Below are 23,124 nucleotides of genomic sequence, written 5' to 3'. Positions count from 1 at the left end.
GACTCAGTCACAACAACAAAGACAAACTGTAGATAATTACTGATCATTCCACAGTTACATAGATTCAATTGTACTAACACAACATGAAGTTTCTAAGGGGTTTCTCATATGTAAAATGATCTGGAGAAAGAAATGGCAAACTATTCCAGGATTTTTACCGGTAAAGCCTCAAACGGAACCACAGAGAATAGAAACACAGAGACTGAAAATGACTCAATCACAACAACAAAGACCCTCCCCAAGGTATAAATAAGTACTAGTCAGTCTACACTTACATAGGTTCAATTTTAATAACACAATGTGGAGCAATGATGGAGAAACTGAGGCAAGATAGAGATTAGAGAGTTATTAATATTTTATTTGAAAGGGAGAGATTTACTGAGACCAAATGGATCCATAGTTTGTCCCAGGGCTGAATGAGACTCTCTCCAAGAATCCAAAAGCAAATGTCAGATACAAGATTCTTTTATAGGGTAACAAGAACAATGACATAATGGGGGAGGTACCTGAGATGGGAATGACCTAACTGGGGAAGGTACCGAGGATGACATAATGGGAGATACTGGAGAGGCTTCTGATATTCTAATGATGCCTAAAATGGTTAAATATTAAAGGGGAATGATTATAGCCTGAAGTTTAAGATATAAGACAATTTTATCCTATCAAATGTTAAGAGGGAATGATTAAAGCCTGAGGTCTTAGGGCAGAGTAACTGAGGTAGGACAATTAGGGAAACTGGGTCAGGACATTAAAAGGGAACTATGGCACAACATTCCACACACTCTCTCTCTTTTGACTATTCAAATCATTGAATTACCTTCCTCTAGAAGGTCTTAGCACCATAATTTTGACCAACCCTATGTGAAGTAGATAAACCAATTAAAACCAAAATAAAGCTAGAACAGTGCAAGGACTCATGGCAAGGACAAGTCCCTCCCTGATAACCACAGAGTTAATCAGCAATACAAAATCTCCCTATTGCGATCATGTCAGGTCCTCTGCAGTTGGGGAGCATCTTAGCCAGAGAATCCAGTTTGAGATAGACAGTTCACTGTGAGTTAGGTCTGTGGTCATTTGTGCATTTAACTCAGCCTCTGCTTATAGAGGGAATAACAGTATTCAAGACAGTCCTGCTGCCCAACCTAAGAGGGGCACCCCAAATCTGCTAAGGGGGAAAAGTGGGGCCTGGAGTAGCTCCACTGTCCCCTCTCAATAGAACAGGAGCTAATACTAGGATCCAGATTTCTGAGCAGTGTGTGCATAGTTAGACCAAGACAGGCAACCCTGAACTTTTAGAGGCCACATACCAAACTGCAAGATCCTTTGAGAATGCTGAAATATTAATTAAGGAACTAGGGTTATAGGAGCGGAGAAACAGATCAGAGAGATTGCCAGTCCCAAGACAGATGTCTGATTTCTGGTTGTTTCTAAAAAATAATCCCAAAAACTGAGTCTGACAGGACAATTCCAACAGAATAAGGGATTTCAAAGTTAAAGCATAACCAGCAAATCATAGTCCAGTAAATTTAAGCAAGGAGTAAAAAATGAAGAAGACTGTTTAAAAGACTTCCAATTAAATCTGAACTAGTAAGATAGGAGGTAAGGCAGAAGTGCCTAAGAAAATACACCAGTTTCTCCAATTTCCTATCTCTTCCTCCCTTTTTTTCTCACAGAAAGGAATTATCAAAAAACCATCCCACATATAAATCCCAAAAGTGAATCAAAATTCCTATAAATATACGTATACATAACAGACTAAAAATCCCTCAAACATAACAGTAATAGTTACACAAGTTTAACAATTTCCATCCCAACTCTTAAACACAGTAATACAGCTAAAATTTTAACAATAATTCAACCACTTTCCCACTCTCCCATATCAGTCCAAATTATATCAGGAGCAGGGACAATGGTCTTCTCAAAAACTGCTTCCTGCTGAAGATAGTTGGAGATGCTCAGTCCAGGGAGGGCGGTGGGTATGGTGTGGCATGCTGACAATCAAAGCTGATCTAGGACCCGGAAACAAGTCAAATATCTGTAATTTGACCAAATTTAGAAACAAACAAAAAAAAAAAAAAAAAACCCACAAATCTAACAAAGAAAAGTTAGAATAGTCTGAGATAGAAAGACTGGTCCACAAGGACTGCTACAAGATGTGGCCTCTCATTAGTTAGAAACCTATAATGATTACAGATAACCAGATTGGAAACAGCAAGGTATAACATAATTGAATTACATTAACAGTTTTTTATTGACCATTGCTCTGATTATAAAAAACAGGAGGAAAAAATGCAGGGACATATCAACTACAAGCCCAAGAAATTTTATCTCCAATAACAAATCCCATTAACCAAAGTTTCGCATAAATCTTAAACAGATATTTACCAAAACCTTATATTTATACAAATAAGTTTGTTCCTTTTAGCCAAGAATCATATGGCTACAACTTCATTAAAAAAAAAAAAAAAAAAAAAAAAAAAAAAGGGCTGGAATACAGTTTAGAGGAAGGGGGGAGGAGAGGATTCCATGTGGCTGCCCTTCCCCCACTCCACCTCCAAAGAGTCAGGGGGGAGGGAATTTGAACTAAACTGCACCCCAGGCTAACTAGATGCTCCATAGCTGAAGTAGCAGAGATCAGTGGGGGGTGAGTTTAATCTTTACCTTTGAAGACAAAAGATCCCTACCCCACCCAACCTTTAAAGTAGCAGAAAACAGTGGAGGGGAGGAGAAGATTCCATAAAAGCCACATGTCCAGCAGAGCTGGATTTAAAGCATAACTTATAATGTTATAATATAGGTAACAAACTCTGAACCAAACTAAATACAGCTTTAAATTCCCAATAATATAAAACTGCTTTCCCTATCATATTTCAAATAATGAATTTCACTAAACAGCATAGTTTTTTTTTTTTTATTCCTTTAATCTCTTACTGCCAAAGCTAGCATTTCTAATACAATATTAAATAGTAACGGTGATAGTGGGCAACCTTGTTTCACTCCTGATCTTATTGGGAATGGTTGCAATTTGTCCCCATTACATATGATGTTTATTGATGGTTTTAAATAGATGCTACTGATTATTTTAAGAAAAAGTCCATTTATTCCTATACTCTCAAGTGTTTTTAATAGGAATGGATGTTGGATTTTATCAAATGCTTTTTCTGCATCTATTGAGACGATCATATGGTTTTTGTTAATTTGGTTATTAACATGGCCAATTATACTGATAGTTTTCCTAATATTGAACCAGCCCTGCATTCCTGGTATAAATCCTACTTGATCATGTTGTGTTATCCTAGGGATGATTTTCTGTAGTCTTTTTGCTAATATCTTATTTAAGATTTTAGCATCAATATTCATTAGGGAGATTGGTCTATAATTTTCTTTTTCTATTTTCAACCTACCTGGTTTAGGTATCAATACCATGTCTGTGTCATAAAAGGAATTTGGTAGGACTCCTTCATTCTCTATTTTTTCAAATAGTTTATAAAGCATTGGGGCTAATTGTTCTTTAAATGTTTGGTAGAATTCGCATGCAAATCCATCTGGTCCTGGGGATTTTTTTTTTTTTAGGGAGTTGATTAATAGTTTATTCTATTTCTTTTTCTGAAATGGGACTATTTAATCAATTTACTTCCTCTTCACAGCATAGATTTTTTTTTCCCCTCCCTCTGGCCCTACGTGACTATTAGTCCCAATGGACTTCTCCTAAGCTCCAACTTTGGCCAGAGTTGGAGCCTTTAGAAAAGTCAGACCTTTCTTTATCTAATTAGAGTCACATGACCCCTTTCAGGCAAGTTAACAGAACTTCTTTAACAAACTATCGTTCTTTTAAGATCTTATACTTAAAGATAACTAAATCTGGTCAGCATAGGCAACAATAAAATTTTTTCCCACAATTTTAAAACTGCCCAAAATAATACTCAGAACAAATCTAGCATGCAAAGGCAATAGTAAAATTATTTCCCACAATTTCAGAATTCCTAAAATTCCTAATCAAATGTTTTCTCCTGCTTGAGTTTCAATCAGATAAAGTTTTATTGTCCTTTACTCTAGCAGGCTTTGAAAACCTGTTCCAAGGAAAAACCATCTGCTTTTTTGTTCCTTATACTCACAAATTAGTACAACAGGTTAAAAAGTTTAAAATCACAAGCAAATTTTTATACTACACACAGTTGCAACATTGAAATAAGCAATTCCCAAATTTCTTAATCATTGTTCTTAAACTTAACAGAGCTCTTAAATTAACAAAACAGACAGACAAATCACACAGAACACAGAACACAAATCACACAGACATAGACTGCACAGTTACAACATTCAATAAGACATTAACATCAAAACCAGAGCCAGATGGTATCTTAAAAAGACACCCAGATTTATACTCTGGAATGCCCAGAGTTGTGCTAACTGGCGCACAGAACCAAATGTGTCTTAGAAGACATCCAGGTAGTGCCAACTGCTTCTAGTTCGACACTACTTCTCAGAATTTTTAATACCTGTTGGTGCCCTGTTTTTCTGAGAATCCAGATGCTAGCACAGACAGACAGAACAGGTAACCAGATAATGCCCAAAAAGAAAACCAGAATCAGATCAGACCAGATGTGTTTAGGAGACACAAAACCAGAGGGTATTATCCAGCATCCTGAATAATTCTCAGAATTTAATGCCATCAGTATTTTATGATTCTGAGAATCCAGGTGCTAGCACAGACAGACAGATAGATAAACAGATCAGATTGTATCTTCCGACACCTGGACTTATTTTCCCGTGGACAAATCAAATATATTCACCATCAGGCTTGGCTGCAGCTGATGAACTACTCTCTTCCCTAAAGACGCTGGAAAAAAATCTCCAGTGGGCCAACCTCTCCAAGCAAAGAACCCAGATCCCCAGCCGCCCTGAGACCCAAATGTCTCTATTTGCTAATCCTGCTCTCATTTTATAATATCTTGGTGGGAAGCCTCCAAAATGTAATGCTGGAGAAACTGAGGCAAGATAGAGATTAGAGAGTTATTAATATTTTATTTGAAAGGGAGAGATTTACTGGGACCAAATGGATCCATGGTTTGGTCTTGAGATGGGAATGACCTAATGGGGGGAGGCATCTAGGATGACATAATGAGAGGTGCCAGAGAGGCTCCTAATATTCTAATGATGTCTAAAATGTTTAAAAATCTTTATCGTATTAAACATTAAGAAACAATGATTATAGCCTGAGGTCTTGGGGCAGAGTACCTAAGATAGGACAATTAGAGAAACTGGGTCAGGACATTAAAAGGGAACTGTGGCACAACAAAACTTCTTAGGAGTTAATTGAAAATACAATTGCATTCTGTTCCCATAGAACATGGTGAAGCTAATGGATTCAGTTGTGAATAGACCTTTTAATCTTGGCCTTATTTTATTCTTGTTCCACATCCTTTCTTTCTAGTTCTCTTTCACTTTATAGTCCATCAGGTATTCTTTGATCCAGAAATACTGACCTTCTCGCTGTTCCTAGAACAGGTTCCTTCATCTCCTACATCTGAACATTATCAACCACTGTCCCTGTGCCTGAAATGCTTTCTCTCCTCAACTCTGCCTCCTGGCTTCTTTCAAGCCCCAGCCAAAATATCATCTTTTATAGGAAGTGTTTCCCAATCATCCTTACCCCAATTATCTTCCCTCTTGATTATTTCCAATATATCCTGTCCATGGTTTGTTATACATAGTTCTTTGCATGTTGTCTCCTGATTAAATTGTTAATTACTCAAGAGTAGTTCTACTTTTCTTTGTATCCACCAAGCTCAGCACTTAGAAAGTAAGCATTTAATAAATGTTTATTGACTGAGTTATCAACTGTCCTAAGAAATCCTAAGTTACTCTGCTACACATGTGCTGGGACATTACCATTAATTTAAGACTCATTTGTCTTAGTCCTTGTTCCTTCATCCCAAATATACCAAGTTCCTATCAGTTTAAATCAAGGGTACTTTTTTGTTTCAGTTGAGTGAAGCGGTAGATCTCTTCTCAGAATGTTTTTTAAAATATATAACATACATAAGAAGTCAAAGGAAAATAACTTCCTTGAAATACAATTGTCAAAATATTTTTGTTTTAAAAATTTCAATTAAAATTGCAATTGCAAAATATATTTTTTAAAAACAACTTCATGGCCGTTAAGAAACTGACTTGGATAGACTTATGGATATCATGTTTGCAGAAGTAGAGGGCAATAATATTTTTTAAAGGAAATAAAATGTTGACAATGTTATTATGACATTGTACTTGCTTTGTATTATGTGATTTTATTTTCTTTCTCAATAACAGAGGTACAGAAATGTTAATCTTTTGAATGGCCTGTATACGAAGTGTGTGTTCGTCAGAATTATACTCTTGATTGTCTTTTCCTCTTCCAGATTGAATATGAGCATAGAGCACCAGAGTGCCGCCTGGGATTAAAGGAAGGTCGCCCATTCTCTGGAGTCACTGCCTGCCTAGATTTCTGTGCCCATGCCCACAGAGATTTGCACAATATGCAAAATGGTAGTACATTGGTAAGTGATGGCAGCTTCCACACACGGTCACTTCCATTTTGTGTATTAGAGGATTTATGTGTTTGCTGTGTCCTTCATTGGGGGAAAAACATTTTTTCTTCAGAAGCCACATGAAGCATCATTTTTATGAATGGATTGCTGTTGTATGGCAATCATGCTTGGCATTTCTACTGCCCTCAGAATATGCTTATTAGAGCCAAACTCTGCAACAAGCGTATGAGAATTTCATGGAAATTCTGAGGATGAATCTATAGCCCGGAGAGCATGTTGCCAGCCGAAACCTGCCACCAAGGAACATTTATAACGCCAAATTGTCTTATGTCTGACATTTCACAATTCACTGATCATAGAATCATTCCCCAGCCAAGATATCTATTACCAAAAAAAGGGATGTGTGCTTGGATATCTGAAATGGAAAAAGAGAGGCATGAATGTCCAAGGGAATCTCTAGGTTTCTATCTTCATCCCATCCTTGAAGAGAGGAAGTGCCAAGGAGAATGAATTTGGAATGGTACCATAACTCACTTGTATACACACTGGTCCCTGTCCTAGTCCCAAAACTTACTTTGTCGTATGGTAGGGTAAGTCTGTCTATGAGTTATCTAAGGTTCTCTGACATCCTTGACTTTCAGTTTCTGCTTCTATGTATTGTATCAGTAGATGAGTTGTTAGGAATTTGGGTGATTTTTTTAAAAGGCATTTTCAATTATACCTTTTACTGTAAATGACCATATAGAAAATTCTTAATTATTTTATTTATTTAAATTTACTTTTGAGGAGCAAAATTATTTTTACCTGTCATTAAACTGTTCCCACTTTTTGGACACACACACACACACACACACACACACACTGCCATTTATTTAAAACATATTATCTAAAGAGAAGTTTTGGATAGCTGGATAGGAAATTGGCCCCAGAGTTGGGAAGACCTGAGTTTAGAACTTGCCTTTCATGCATATTTGCTGTGTGGCTCAGGGCAATTCATTTAATATCTCAAAGCTCCAGACTGAGCAGGTGCCCATCTTCATTTAGTAAAAGCTATAAAATTACTGGTCTTTCTTATGTGCAAGAATTCTAGGGAAGATAGAATCAGTTCAGCATAGTGGAAATAGGACTGACTTTAGAGCCTTGGGCAAGTAGGTGGTACACTGTATACAGTGCCCTGCCTGGAGTCCAAAAAACTCATTTTCCTTATTATAAAGGTGGCCTGACTTGCGAGCTGTGTAACTCTGGGCAATTCATTTAACCCAGTTTGCCTCAGTTTCCTCATCTGTAAAATGAGCTGGGTAAGAAAATGGCAAACTTCTCCAGTATCTTAGCCAAGAAAATCCCAAATGGAACCAGAAAAAAAAGAAGTCAAACACTACTGGAACAAAAGGCTGAAATCTGAATCAGGAAGTCCTTGATTTGAATGTCCTGGGCAACTCTTTAAACCTATAATTTGCAAGATAAAGATCTATATTATTAGTGGAAGTTTATTTACTAGAAGTTCCCTATGTGGCTGGGAGTCCAGTTCTTCTCCTTGTGTTATTCACATCATCAGGAGACAATGGGATACAACAAGATGAGTTCTCCTGTATAATTGATAATACTATGACTTGCTTTCTCAATGAGTTGGGGAGGAAGAGAATTTGGAACTCAAAATTTTTTAGAATGTTAAAAAGAAGTGCTGAGTTTGGAGATGTGGGAACTGAATTCAAATCCTACTTCAAATGCTACCTTTGTGACTTTGGTTTTTGTTTTGTTTTGTTTTTTGAGAGCAATTGGGATTAAATGACTTGTCCAAAGTCATACAGCTAGGAAGTATTAAAGTATCTGAGGCTGGATTTGAACTCAGGTCCTCCTGAATTCAAGCCTGTGTTCCAGCCACTACATCTTCTAGCTGCCCTTATCTTTGAAGCTTTGGCCAAGTTATTGAATGTCCCTGGGTCTTGGGACTTCATCTGTACAATGATTGGTTTTGTACCATTTGGTTCCTAACATCTCTCTCAACAACAAAGATTGATGCTAAGCATTATATTATAAATATGGGGGAAATTCCCCCATAAATAGGGCAAACAAAAAGTGTTCCCTGAAATTCAGAGGAGATAAACAGTAATCTGATATAGTAACACTTTGCAGGTCGGCACACTGTCAGAAGGTTAAGTAGGATTTGGCAAATTTACAAAGCATTTTCTTCACAACAACTCTCTGAGATAGGACACAGAGGGGTGAAGTGCATTGCCTAGGACCATATGATTCATAAAATACAGAGTTTAAATTTGTGCCCAGGTCTCCTAACTCTTAATCCAATGTTTTCACTCACTATCCTATACAAGCCAGTATTTCCAAAGGCAATGATAGGTCAGGGTATTCCAGTTAAAGAAATAGCAAAAGAGACAAAGAAATAGGAAAATCCATTGGGAAAATAATATGAGGGCAGAGAGCATTGGATCTTGGGTAAAGGAGATTGGCCTTTAACCTATAGGTAATGGGGGAACTTTGATTAATATAGTAATACCATGAAAGTGATGTTTTAGGAAAGTCAATCTGGCTATACTGTTTGGATAGGGAAATACAGGAGAAGGGGATCACTTAGAAAGTTACTTTTCATAGTTCAGTCAGAAGAGAATAACAGGAAAGAAATTACAGAAATGCAGGAAGAAGTTTATGGAATTTAATAACTAGTTAGATGTGACAAACAATAGCAAAGGAGGCATCAAAGAGGATATTGACATGTTAAGCTTCATTGACTAGGAGAGTGATGGCAACATTAAAATATAGTACAAAAGAAGCAGAGAAAGGAGTTTTTTTTAAGGTGAGATGGCAAGTAAATTCTTTTATAAAGAATTCAATTTGAAGTAATGAAAGGACATTCAAATGGAAACACTGAGAAGGAAAATGTAATGCCAGAGAAATTGAGGCAAGATAGAGATTAAAGGGTTTTTGATTGTGCTGGAAATAAATGAATCCATGGTTTGGTCCCAGGGCTAAATGAGACTATCGTCTCCAAGAATCCAGCATCCAGCCCCTAATGTGTGCTTCCCATGAAATATATGCACATACGTGGCTGCAAGCCAGCAATGTAGACTGAGGCAGGGATGGAGTCAGAGCACTGAGAGTGGGAGCAGACTGTCAATCCAGTTCTGACAGGGTAGAGGGAGGCACTGGACATTCTGATAAGTAGGAAGGTCTGGGGTCATGACGTCTAAGATAGGTCTTTCTCCTTATCTGGATCATGATGGTTAGGAGGGAGTATATTGCAACCAGGCAGAACAATTCAGAGAAACTGAGATAGAGCAATTGGGGAAACTGAGGTAGAATAATCAAAGGAAACTGTGTCACAACATTAGGAGTTTGGGAAAAAAACAGCCTGGAAATTTCCATTTTGGAGTAATTTTGATATAATATAATTGAAATTATGAGAGCAAAATCTTTGAGGGAGCAAATTTAAAGATAGAATAAGAATTTTAAAAAGTATATCCCCTTTGAGGGAAGAAAGAGGAAAAGGGACCAGTGAAGAAAACAAAGAAAACAGGTCACCAAAACACTAAAGAAGGTAGACAAAATCTGATAGTCATCTGCTAATTCACAGATAGTGAACTCTGAAAAAAGCTCTAGATTTGTCAATTAAGAAGTCACTAGTGATCACCAAGAGCATTGTTTTGATAATTATGAAGCCCAAGTCCAGGTTGTAGAGAGTGAGAAAGAAATAAGCAATGAATGTACATTTATTAGAAAAGTTTGAAAAAGGAAGGAAAGAGGTAAAAGTTTTTTTCTTTACGATATGGAAGATCTATGCATATTTAGAAAGAGAAAAGAAGGGCAAAGTGAAGGAAAGAGTAAGTTCCTAAAGGGAAGATGTAAGAGCACAGATGGATGAATTTGAATGGTAAAAGAAATGATAGTAGTATGGGAAGTAAGGAATAGAAGAGAATTTGTATTTTGTAGTTTACATTTGCTCAATAAATAGGTAGCAAAGTCATCTGACAAAAGGAAGAACAAATGAAGCATAATAGCATGAACTTCAATAGTACCACTTTGCCTTTTTGCATGGGTGATGTTAAGTAGAAACTGCATTTTTGAAGTCTAAGAAATTGAGGAACTATGAAGCTATAGAATTTATTCAACATTTATATGGAAATAAAGAAATATGCAAGGGTGGTGGTAGGAAGCTTAAGTGTAAGAAATTGAGGAACTATGAAGCTAGAAAAGTTACATGATCATCTTGGATATGGAAGAAGAGAAATATACAGAGGAAGATGGTAGAAAATCAAATGTAGTGGAAGAACAAAAGTCAAGTGTTAAGTTCATTTGAGATATTGGAAGTGGATACATAAAAGCAGTCAATAAATAAGGATTTTCAATGAGTTCAGAGGGAGGAAAGAAAAGGGAGAGAAAGAGACAGAGACCCCTGTCCACAGAGTGGGCAAATGGTCTTGAAGTGATAGTAGAGATTAAAGAGAAAGTTAAATCTTCCTCACTTCCCAGTCTTCCTCCTCATCATCATCTTCAATGTTTATTAAATTGTGTAATTTGCTAAGTAAAAAAGATAAAGTAACTATGGAAGGGGATTCAAGAGAATGGCCATGTTACAATTCAAGCAAAGAACACCAAAAAGCTTGATTGCAAAACAATTAGGGCATAGGAATAGAAGAAGACAGTAGATAAGAGGTTAGAGGAAAGACAAAGAGGAGTGTGGTATAGGTGAGAATAAGATAAGAATAGAGGTTGTGGGATAATGTTTGGAACAGGTTTGGCTAGGGTATTACATACTCCAAAAATGAAAGTACTTTGTAAGATCATAGTAATAGTTTTAATACTTCAAAAGAGTTATAATTTTGTTTCTGTGGTACTTCCTCCTCCCTTACTGTGATTAATTGTGGTCAAAAATGTTCATTGCCTAATAGTCAACATCCTGGTTATAATCCCCTCCAATCTTAAACAAGACCATTTCTCAGATAACATTTACACCCAGCCCTGCTGACCTGTATTAAATTACATGGTAAATCCTGTAAGAGCTGCTTACATTCTGTACCTTGATCCTTAAAAATCCCAGATCATCTCCTCATGAAGATGCTGCATGAAGCTGAATGTCTGTCAAAGTGAAATGCAGTTACAAAAAAATATATCTGATATAAATAACAATAAATTCATTCCAAGACCAGCTTTCAATTATTTTTATCCTCCTGTTTTACATGACCTGTATCCATCAATTGATTGATAGATAATAAAAGCAACTAATATATATATATTTTTTTAACTTTTGCAAAGTATTTTTCATACATTATCTAAATTAATCCTTATGAAAGCCCAGTGAGGTAGGTGTTATTATTACCACCCCCCTTTTACAGATGAGGAAACTGAAGTTAAGAGAGAGTAAATGACCTGCCTAAATTCATATAGCTAGTAAGTACTTAAGACAGGATTTAAACTCAGGTCTTCCAAATCTAGTCCCCTATCTAGTGTTTCACCATTGAAACACAAAAATAACTTCTCATCTCCTTTGATCCTGACAAAAGTCTCAGTTCTCTAATTCAAAAGGAGAAGAAAAGTAATCAATAAATTTTATCTAAAACAGCATGGGTGCAAAAAGAAAATGGTATTATGTAATATATTATTATCATGTACCAAGCTGTCATTTCCTGGCATTTTCTTAGACAGATCTTCCTTGTAGAATTATCTGGATTTTCCTTAAACAAGGAGAGTTAGAAGGTGGGAAATGGAGAAGGAGGGCAGTATTATAATGTTTATTTGTGTGCAAAAGTAGAACACTATGTGTAGACATCCTGCAACTGAAAGAGAATTGAAATAATTAATTGATAAAAGTGATGTGAAGAGAACTCTTTGGGTTTTGTTTTAGGTTTTTTACATATTTTAGAGTTTGAGGTTTGAGATGAGAAATGTGATGAAGGAGGTTCTCCCTCCCCTCCCCCCCCCCCGTGGCTTCTAGAGATAAGAAAAGTATAAATCTTGAACACAGTAATCACAGATGATTTATAGCCTGATTACATACGTTATATAAATTTAAATTACATACATGTAAATGTGTCAAATTTGTCCATTTTCTATTATTCGAATTCATTTCAATCTTCACTGAGAACAGCTAAGCATGATTTTGGTCTCCTTTGGCAAGTGTCATTGCACCAGCAAGCCTAAAGCAGTCATCTCTTTTTTGCCTGATTAGGTTTGCACACTCACCAGAGAAGACAATCGGGAGATTGGTAGAACACCTGAAGATGAGCAGCTCCACGTTTTGCCTTTGTACAAAGTTTCTAACATGGATGAATTTGGCAGTGTGGAAGCCCAAGAGGAAAAAAAGAGAAATGGGGCCATTCAGGTGCTTAGCTCCTTTCGGCGCAAAGTCAGAATGTTGGCAGAGCCTGCTAAGACATGCCGGCAAAGGAAACTGGAAGCCAAGAAAGCTGTGGCTGAAAAGCTCTCCTCCTTGGAGACCAGCTCAAATAAGAATGAAAAAGAGAAATCTTTTGGACGTCAAAAGCAGGCCAACTCAGAGACCGCAAACCATGCTAAACAGTTGGCAGGTAAGTTCAGGTCAAGTTACTGAAAGTTGGATAGGATAGTTCTAGGAAAGAGTTCAGAATTGTTTATGTTGAATGGAACATCTGATTATTTTATTTCCCAGTACACAATTCCCAAAGGTGTGGTAGGGCTATAGGTCATTAGGCATTTCCATTTGAATAACCTTTCCTAAGGTCCTAAATATGGTCTACATCAGGACTTCTTAAACTTTGTCCACTGGCAACCTCTTTTCACCTGAGAAGTAGAGAGTTAGAGCTTTTTTAATGGAGATAGCAGCTGCCTGCTTCATATATCTCCCCCTTTTCTAGCCTTTTCTATAGTATCAGATATTTAGAGCTGAACAGGACCATAAAGATCATACAATCTCTCCTCCCTTTTCAGATCAGAAAGCTCAGGCACAGAATGGCTAAATAAATTCAAATCCAGTCAGGCAGGATTTGAACCTGGCTACAAAGCCAGGGCTCTTTCCCATTTGTGCCACACTGCTTCTGGTAGGTGTTATTATACATTAGAATATTGGATTTAGAATCAGGAAAACCCAAGTTCAAATTTTGCTTCAGACCCTCTTTGTATCCCTAAGTAATTTCTTTGACTTCTCAGTGCCTTAGTTTCCTCATCTGTAAAATGAGGATAGTAGCAGCACTTACTTTCTAGCAATACTGTGAGGATAAAATGCTATTGATGAGGTTTAGATTTTGGGATTCCCTTTGTCAGGGAACTAAATGATGAGGTCTCGATTTAAAGAACCAAAATGAGATTAGGGTTTCTGATAGTCAAGAAGTTAAATGATATGGTCTAGTGGCAAGTTGGGGATTCAGGGAACCAAATGGAGAGGTTTGGTTCCCCTACACCCCCTTGGGATTCAGTGTAAGAGTAGGGAGTTTTGGGGAGCCCCTTCTGGCAGTGCAGATATTCTCTGTAAAGGAATTTACAAACCTGAAAAGGCTAGACTGATAAAAGAGGTTTATAATTGGCATTGGGAAGTCAGCCTTTACTATGCAAGAATAGAAAGACTGAATTACTTAGAGGAGTAGTTCTGGCACAGAAGTGAAGTTTAGAGAAATCCCAACAGAGGGGCAAAAAGTCTCATTAGGGAATTTTTCAAGGACTTACTATCTCTTCTATTATTTTATCACATCAGGTGTTTGATGATCTATTCTTCTTTGCCTCTCTCTCCATTTTTGCTATTTTGTGTATTTGACTGAATCTTTAAAGAAACCATCATTGTGCATTCTAAGAAATCTAACTGTACCCAAGAATATAATTAATTATTATGATGATATAAGGTTCAAAATTTGCGAAGTGTTTTACATTATGCATAATTAGGAAGGAACCCGGAAACTCTAAACCTCCTTGAAGGAGAAAATGTCCTTCAACCCTGTCTCAGTGAGGGACCCCACCCGAGGGAAACAAGATAAACAGCTTCATTTTGTTATCTAGGTGGGGTTGGTTCAGTCACCAGCTAAAGAATTCCAATCCTATTCAATTAAAGATCTTCTATTCAATTCAACTCCATCCACCTACTAAGCTTCACCAAGATGAGGAGCAGGCCTTGGAATGTAGCCAAAGATTTCCTTATAAAATGGCAATTAAAAACTCAATCTTTGCAGAGAGGTTCTGACATGCCATGCCATGCTATGCTATGCCAAGGAAACCTCTGCCCACTGGAATAATATTCTCTTCCAGTGCTATCTTCTCTTTATCCTCACCGATTTCCCTAATATATATATGAGAATAAAACTTAATATTAGGTTAAGGTCAAAAATTTAATCAGGGATAATATTGTTGTGCTTATAGATTAATATGATGGGGTATGTATGACTGAGTTTGAGAAGCAGTGGTGAGGATGAAGAAGTGATTAAATAAATCATTTGGATTATAGCAAAAATCTAGAAGGTAAAATAAGAGTATGCTCAGAATAATCCCAGAAATAATAGAGAAGGGATAAATTAAATGTGTCCCTGCAAAACTCAAAAGAACTTGAGGACTACTTATAGAGAACAAAGAAGGAAGACTTAAACATGGCACTGAGGTTTTTAACCTAATTAACTAAGAACAATGACATCATTGATGGGAAAAAAAAAAAGAAGTTGCAGGTGGGAAGAGAAGAGCTACAATGTCAGTTTTAGACATGTTGAGTTTAAGTTGACTAAAGAATATTTAACTGTAGATAGTCACTAAGATTTAGAGATGTGGAGATTAGGGTCTGAATGATATGGAGAGATCATTGAAGTTATAATATGTGCTTACCCAAAAAAAGTCTGGAGCAGGTAAATCAGGGAACCAAGATTTGAACCTTAGGGAATGCCTGCAATAAGGAAAGAAGCAGGAAAAGGAAGCAGGGGGTCCTGCTAAGAAATGTTCAATTAGTAGGAAATTTACAACGGCTTAGCTTAGGTTTTTCCCTCTAGTGAAGTAGAAGAAATTTCTCTTTAAAAGTGGTTGTAGTAGTAATTCTAGGGCCTATCAGTGTTAGGAAACCACAACTATAACCTGGGTCTGTGGTCCAGACCAAATCAGTGTAAACATAATCTGTCAACCACAACTTCTGACCAAGGCCATCATTTTAGATCTCTAGACACTCATCTTAAATGCCAGAATAATTACCCACCATTGTTATGAAAACAAACATTAATCTATTAATTCCTAAATCCATCAAACATAGGACAAAATATATGAACTTTTTAAAAAATTCGATGATCTTATTTGCTTTGGTTAGTAGAAGCAGTAGGGGCAGGGAGAATAGATAAAATATATCCTTGTATGTGATCATTATGTTTATAGGATCATAAGGGATAACCTAACATAACCTTAGGGATCATCTAGTTCAACTTCTTTATTTTTCAAGTGAAGAAATTGAGATAGAGGGAAGAAAAGTGATTGACTCTAGATTTCATGGGAAACAAATAGTAGAACCCCCATACTTAATAAATAACAGCAACAGCAACAACAACAACAATCACTTGAGTGGTGGAATTAGGACTTCTCCCATCTCCAGGGTTCTTTCTTTCCACTACACTACACATCTCACAACAACAAAGTGCTCTAAAGTTTGCAAAATATTTATCTCATTTTATGCTCACAACAAACCAGTGGAGTAGGTACAATTATTATTATTCTCATTTTATATTTTATAGTTGAAGAAACTGAAGCAAACAGAAGTTAAATGATTTACCCAGGATAATATACATGTAAAAAAGGTCTGAGGCCAGATTTGAACTTGTCTTCCTGATTCCAAATCTAACACTCTATCATCACATAGTTGTCTCTGATTCCAAATTCAATATTTCTTTCCTGATTCTATGTAAATTTATGATTTTAATTGTTAGCATATAACTGTGAATTCTTTATCTTTGCCCATGAGAAAAATATTATGTTTAAGTTATTTTGGTTTTGTCTCTTTAAATTTAGAAATTTTTTGGGAAATGTTTACTATGCTTGACGCTTGAAAGCATGAATTTTGTTCTAATATGACACACAAAAATGTAGGAAAAGGAGACATTGTGCCTTTCTTTCTGACAATATTACCACCATCAGTCTTAATCAATTATTATATCTCGTTGATAGATAGCTCAGCCAGTTAGTGATGAGATACAAAAATAATGGAAAGTTATAGATGCTCTCCTTCTCTCTTCCACTTACTAATCAAAATCAGAATAAAATATCAGAAATTGTAGAGTGTTGCTCCTATTCTTGAAATCCTGGAATACCAATTGACATCACCAAGTCCATAGGCTGTTGCTTAATGTGTCATCAGCCTCCTTATAGGTAACTTCCAGTATGGGATTTCTCGGTATTTGGGGGCCTAGTCATCCCCAAATGTGACAAAGCCTCAGTATAATGTTAGCCTTGACTTGGAAGCAAAGTTTGTTATCATCATTATCATCATCACAATAATGCTGATAATGATCACTGTCCTTTATATAGCATTTTGAGGATTACAAGGCCTGTATATGTTCTCTCATTTGGTCCCTCACAATCAAAATGTTGGCACTGTTGTCAGTTTATTAAAAAGAGTTAATTGTGTGGCTTTAATTTTATCCCATTTCTTAAGGTTCTATTTTCAATGAATTGGCCTCTGTTTCACAGAGCCAAATGCACATATACACACACATGTATGTGTATATTTGTGTACACACACACACACACACACACACTCACAAAACATACAAACCACTCACACTGAATGATATGCTTGCTCTCAGGCTTAGCAGAAAGGAGATCAGATTACAATTCTATTCTATTACAATTATAGGGGTTTAATAAGTATTAATGGACTGGTCTAATCTCAAGGCACAATTTCTTCTTTTATCTCCTTTAGTTGAGTTGTAAGGGACTTGCTTTTTATAGTTATTGAACTCTTAATTCTTTTTGTCTAAATAACAGTCCTCAGGGCTACTAAAATCATCATTTTTACTTGCATCCTGTTCACATGACTTTTTTTTTTTAATTTGGTCATGAAAAGGAAGTAAGGTTTCTGAAAGTTTCATTTACAACATTGAGCGTTTCACACATAAGCAGAAGTTATTTTCCTTTCCCCAAGGTCCATTAAGAAAGTAGGATTTACTTTTTTGTGTGTAAAAAGCTTTCTTTGTTATGCCTTTTAGCTCTAAATCAGTGACCCAATAGAGAAGGCCAATAAGAGATTGTGGGTAGTGAAGTGCTAAGAATCATCATCTTCAATTAAAAAAAACACAGCTTATGGTGCAATTGTTGTTCAATCATTTTTCAGGTGTTTCCATTTGGAGTTTTCTTGGCAAAGATATTTGAGTGGTTTACCATTTCCTTCTTCAATTCATTTTACAGATAAGAAAACAGAGGCAAACAGATTTAAGTGATTTGCCCAGTGTCTCAGTCAAGCTTTGAACTTAGGAAACAATCTTCCTGACTTCAGACCTAGCACATTATCCATTGTAGTACCTAACTGCCCCTACTCTATTATACCTGTAGGAATTATGCCACTGGAAATAAGATCATCTCTTGTGCTATCCAAAATAAACATGATTTCCTTTTCCTCCTAATACCACTGCCAGAATACCCAAAATCATGTTCCTTTTTTTTTCTTACAGATTAATTTTTTCTAATAAAAAATGAATCTTTAATGAAAAAGTTACAGGCCTTGCTATTTGCAGCACAAAAGTAGAGATACCATGGATTCTTTTTCTTCTCCTCTATGGATGTTTACTAAGCTTATTAGTTGTAATTAACAATATTTGATATCTAGATAAAGATTTAAAGTTTGCAAATTGGCTTCATGTACCTATGATCATTTGAGGATTTCAGAATCCTCTATGTGGAGGTAAAACAAATGACATCCCTATTTTATACATTAGGAAATGGGAGTTTAGAGAAGTTAAATAATTTGCCCAAGGTCACATAAGTGGTAGAACTAGGACTTCTCTCAAATCTAGAGTTCTTTCTTTCCACTACACCACATATATCACTCACAACATTAATATTAAATTAGGATTGGGGATAGGACACAGTGAAAATTAATTATAGGCTTAAAATGAAAAGTATAAGCTGTAACTATATGAAGTCATGAAACTGATTAAACAAGTCATGAGCAATCATCCATCTCATTATTACATAATCTTTCCTCAGATTTATTGCTATATAATTTTTTTAAATAGAGATCTATTAGGATACTGGGGCTTTGAGGTTATTTATTTTGTCCCTTAAGCACAATGTATCATTGTATAAGCATCCCTCCTCCAAATTAAATTTCATGACAATCTTCTAGCTGAGAAATCTACTTACATAGAAACAAAGTTCTTGCTTAAGTCTGTGGGTATTAGTCAAGGGTGAACAAGTATCTAGTTATTGAAAATTGAGTGATGATGAAAAAGATTTTATGTATCAGTGAGGTGCTATTGAGGTTCCATTTCATTAATGTTGTTTTCAAAGTTTACCTTCTGATCTTTTTTCTGGTATATAGTGTGGAGATACAAATTTGTCATTCATATATATAATAGCAGGGCATTAGAATATAACCTTAACTTTTGGTGATTTTACACTTCTTTGGCAGACTAGATCCTCTCAGGATATTTTTCAATGTATAAAATAAAATACATAGAATTACAAAGGAAACCAGTTGAAACATATAGATCCCTGAACCTCAGGTCAAGAACTCCTTCCTTAAACAGTTCCTGTTGTGTGGTCTAGAACAAAAATAACAAAGATGAAGCCTACAGGCAACATATAATCACAAACCTGTTGAGTGTGACAAGCCAAATTAAAATATAATTGAAAATTTTTTAATAATATAAATGAAAATATAATAAAACTTAGAAAATTTACATTTTAAAACTATCAATATTGTAGCCCAAAGAATACTTAACATATGATTTAGTGTATCCTCTTTCATTTGAATTTGATACATTAGTCTAGTTTGTGGTTCTCACCTAGATTTAAATTTTCATTTAATCTTCATCAAATAATATTTAAATACATCAATCCTTTTTGGTCCCTTCTCTCCTATTTATAGATGTCTCCTACCTACGACTTTCAGGACCATCTAAGCAACAACAGCAGCATCAGCAGCCGCAACAGCAACATCCCCTAACAAATAATCCTCAGTCAGCTTCGGCCAATGCTTATGCTACTTCAGGTCCATCCAATTTATATATGAGACGACCCAATCCAATTAATCCTTATTCCAGCCCTTCCCACCCTTCAGACCTTTATAGTGGTACCAACCCTATGAATCTTTATACCACCTCATCCCAGGCTGCAGGCTCTTATCTGAATTCTTCCAATCCCATGAATCCCTATTCAGGATCGCTGAATCAAAATAATCAATATCCATCTTACCAATGCAATGGAAGCATGCCTATGGACAACTGTTCTACTTATTTAGGTTCCTATCCTTCCCAGTCTCAGCCAATGGATCTGTACAGGTATCAGAGCCAAGATCCTCTATCTAAGCTAAATCTCCCACCTATTCATACACTATACCAGCAGAGGTTTGGAAATAGCCAGAGTTTTGGTCCTAAGTACTTGAATTATGGAAACCAAAATATGCAGGTGGATCCTTATAGTAGCTATACCATTAGACCCAATGTACACCATGTAGGGTCTTACCCTCCCTACTCCATGCATGATATGGATGGCTATTTCATGGAATCTACTTCAAGGTTATCACCCAATCTGAACAATCCAAACTTAGATTATACATCTATGAATAAAAATGGTGAATATCACCCACCTCCTCACTTAGTTCATGATTACCATGCTGTTTCAGGCATATTCACTAGCCCTTCTCACTCTTTCCATCTACCAAACAAAGAACATGAGATGCTTTCCCACACAACTAATGGATTATCTAAGATGCTTCCTGGTTTTAACCATGATAGGACTACTCCTGCTCAAGGAGGCTTAAACAAATTAAATGATGCTAATCATCTAGAAAAGCAACTACATGCACCAATCCAGGGTCTGGCCTCTACTCCAGAAGCTGATGATGTCTGGTCAGACAGCGAGCACAGCTTTCTGGATCCTGACATTGGTGGAGTGGCAGTGGCCCCCACTCATGGGTCAATTCTCATTGAATGTGCAAAACGTGAGCTTCATGCAACCACCCCCTTAAAGAATCCCAATAGAAACCACCCCACCAGGATATCCCTTGTATTCTACCAGCATAAGAGCATGAATGAACCAAAACATGGCTTGGCATTATGGGAAGCCAAAATGGCAGAGAAAGCACGGGAGAAGGAGGAAGAATGTGAAAAATATGGCCCAGACTACGTGCCTCAGAAAACCTATGGTAAGAAAAAACGGGAGCCTGTTGAGCCTCATGAACCTTCAGAACCAACTTACTTGCGCTTCATCAAGTCTCTTACCCAAAGGACAATGTCCATCACCACAAACTCCACAGTAACTACATCTCCATATGCCTTTACTCGGGTCACAGGGCCTTATAACAGATACGTATGATGTCACACCCTCTGTTGGTTAGGTTACCTCATTTATAAAGATGACCATCAACTGGGGTTATTCTCATTTTGATGTGGGAAAGGGAGGTTGAGGGAATAGATACTATATTTATGTCAACATGGTGGAATAACCTCAATACACCAGCACAAAAAAAAAAAAAAAAAAATGAGGTGGTCTTACCATGACACTTAATTTCCACTGACTAGTAGTATAAATGGTCACAGATGGCAGATATAAAATGAGACCAAAGCATTCTATGCAAAAAAGAAGAGGGAGAGGTGGAAGTGCTTCACAATTTACATTTTCAAAAACTCTGGTTCTATTATTGGATGAAGAAATATGTAAATGTGAATTTTACTTACAACTGCATATCTGTGACCACTTTTAATAATATTAAGTTTTCATAGTCATGGAACAAAAAACAAACAAATACTATAGTGTTACAGTAGGAATCAGAAAATACCATCTGGTGCTGAATATATGATATACTGAAAGACAGGAGTTATGGGTTTTTAACATGTATTTTTTACTGTAATCTTAATATTAATGTTTATTTATCAAAACAGATACCTAAACATGACAATGAATAGACAGCAAACACTGAATTTGTTTGGATATCCTAAAATATGGTGCTAAGAAAATGGTGTCTTTAATATAGACATTGAACATTTAATGCCTTTATAACAGTCAAAATGTTAACAATATTCTTATGCCTTTGAATGACAGGGGCACCTTTTCATCCAAGTTTTTATTCTAGTTAATGTCTTCTTATACAAGCTTTTTAAAATGTGGAAATTTTAAAATACTCTGGATTTTGTTCATCTACTTAAGTTCTCATTAGGACAATAAGCATATCAATGTACATATATATACACACTTTGTATATGTGCACATATACATGCACATTCATATATAAGTATAAATATTTTAATGGTGTTTTAGAAGCACTTTGTCTACCTAAGCTTTGACAACTTGAACAATGCTAAGGTACTAAGACATTTGAAATGAAAACGTTTACTTTAATTTTTTAAAAAAAGCTTTTAAATATATATAGTATATATGTGTATATATATACATATATATGTATATGTGTATGTATATATGTGTGTGTTTATGTGTGTATATATATAATATTGTATGTATATATATACACACACATATATATTGGTTTTAGACATACATCTGCTCGTAGGCTACGTATCCATTATAATGCAGCCAGTTACAACTAAAACGGGGCTTACTAGATTCCAAGGAATACCTTTAGTACACAAAACACATGTTTTCTGGTGCTCATCTCACTGCTAAACTGTAAACCCGTTTTATACTATTGTTATAACAAATTCATTGCTCAAATGTGGACAGTTTGAAGACACAGATTTTAACCACAGGTAACAATTAGCCACAAACTGCAGATTAGATGGCTATAGTTAGCTTGGACCTAAACTATTTCCTGGTTCCCTAAATTCTTAAGAGGATGGAAAAGGCAGCCTGCTTTGTTTTGATAATTGTGTGCATTGTGATATATGTCATCTTTTGGTGCTGTGTCCTCTTTAACCAAGAAGACTAAGCAGACTGATGCCTACATAAAGTGATAAAACAGGGTTAGTTCTGTGTGATTCTGTTGATTAAAAATAAACAAAAAACAGGCAGCTGGTTTGCTGTAGTGGTTTTAAGACAATAATTTCTATTAAAAAAAAAAGAAGAAGAAGCAAAAGAGTTGTATAGTAAATTAAATTGTAAACTAAACATTTTTTAACATAATGCTTTAGTATTTTAGTACTGTAAAAATTAAAATATATTAAATATATTATATATACATATATATATATTTGAGTTTGAAAGTGAATTCACATCATGATGGTGCTACTCAGCCTGCTACAAATAAATCATAATGTGAGCTAAGAGTACATTAAAGGTTTGAGTGATGTTCCTACTTGTCATATACCTCAACACTAGCTTGACAATAGGAAATTGAACTGAGAGTGAAAGTTTATAACATTGTATACCATCTTTTTTTAAGTTTCATTTTGTTTCCAACAGTCTTTTTTTTAATATTTTTAAAACATAACTTTTTTCTGAATACTTGATATCTTAGCAAGTATAACTTGAAATTTCAACTTTTTTT

At 35.8% G+C, this 23,124-nt stretch overlaps 1 protein-coding gene across 1 annotated transcript in view; it reads left to right on the top strand.

Annotated features, from left to right (window-relative positions):
- Positions 1–22,056, top strand: part of TET2 (tet methylcytosine dioxygenase 2) — a 45,101-nt gene extending 23,045 nt beyond the window's left edge. The window contains exons 7-9 of the mRNA XM_051967446.1: positions 6,402–6,539; positions 12,709–13,066; positions 19,552–22,056. Of these exons, the coding sequence (XP_051823406.1) occupies positions 6,402–6,539; positions 12,709–13,066; positions 19,552–20,999 (1,944 nt within the window). The 3' untranslated portion in view covers positions 21,000–22,056. The remainder of the gene's footprint in view (positions 1–6,401; positions 6,540–12,708; positions 13,067–19,551) is intronic.
- The last annotated feature ends 1,068 nt before the right edge of the window (positions 22,057–23,124 follow it).

This window comes from Antechinus flavipes, chromosome 6 (genome assembly GCF_016432865.1).
Source record: "Antechinus flavipes isolate AdamAnt ecotype Samford, QLD, Australia chromosome 6, AdamAnt_v2, whole genome shotgun sequence".
Taxonomy (NCBI): domain Eukaryota; kingdom Metazoa; phylum Chordata; class Mammalia; order Dasyuromorphia; family Dasyuridae; genus Antechinus; species Antechinus flavipes.
The sequence above is the reverse complement of the archived record's forward strand: the minus strand, read 5'-3'. Positions and strand labels throughout refer to the sequence as shown.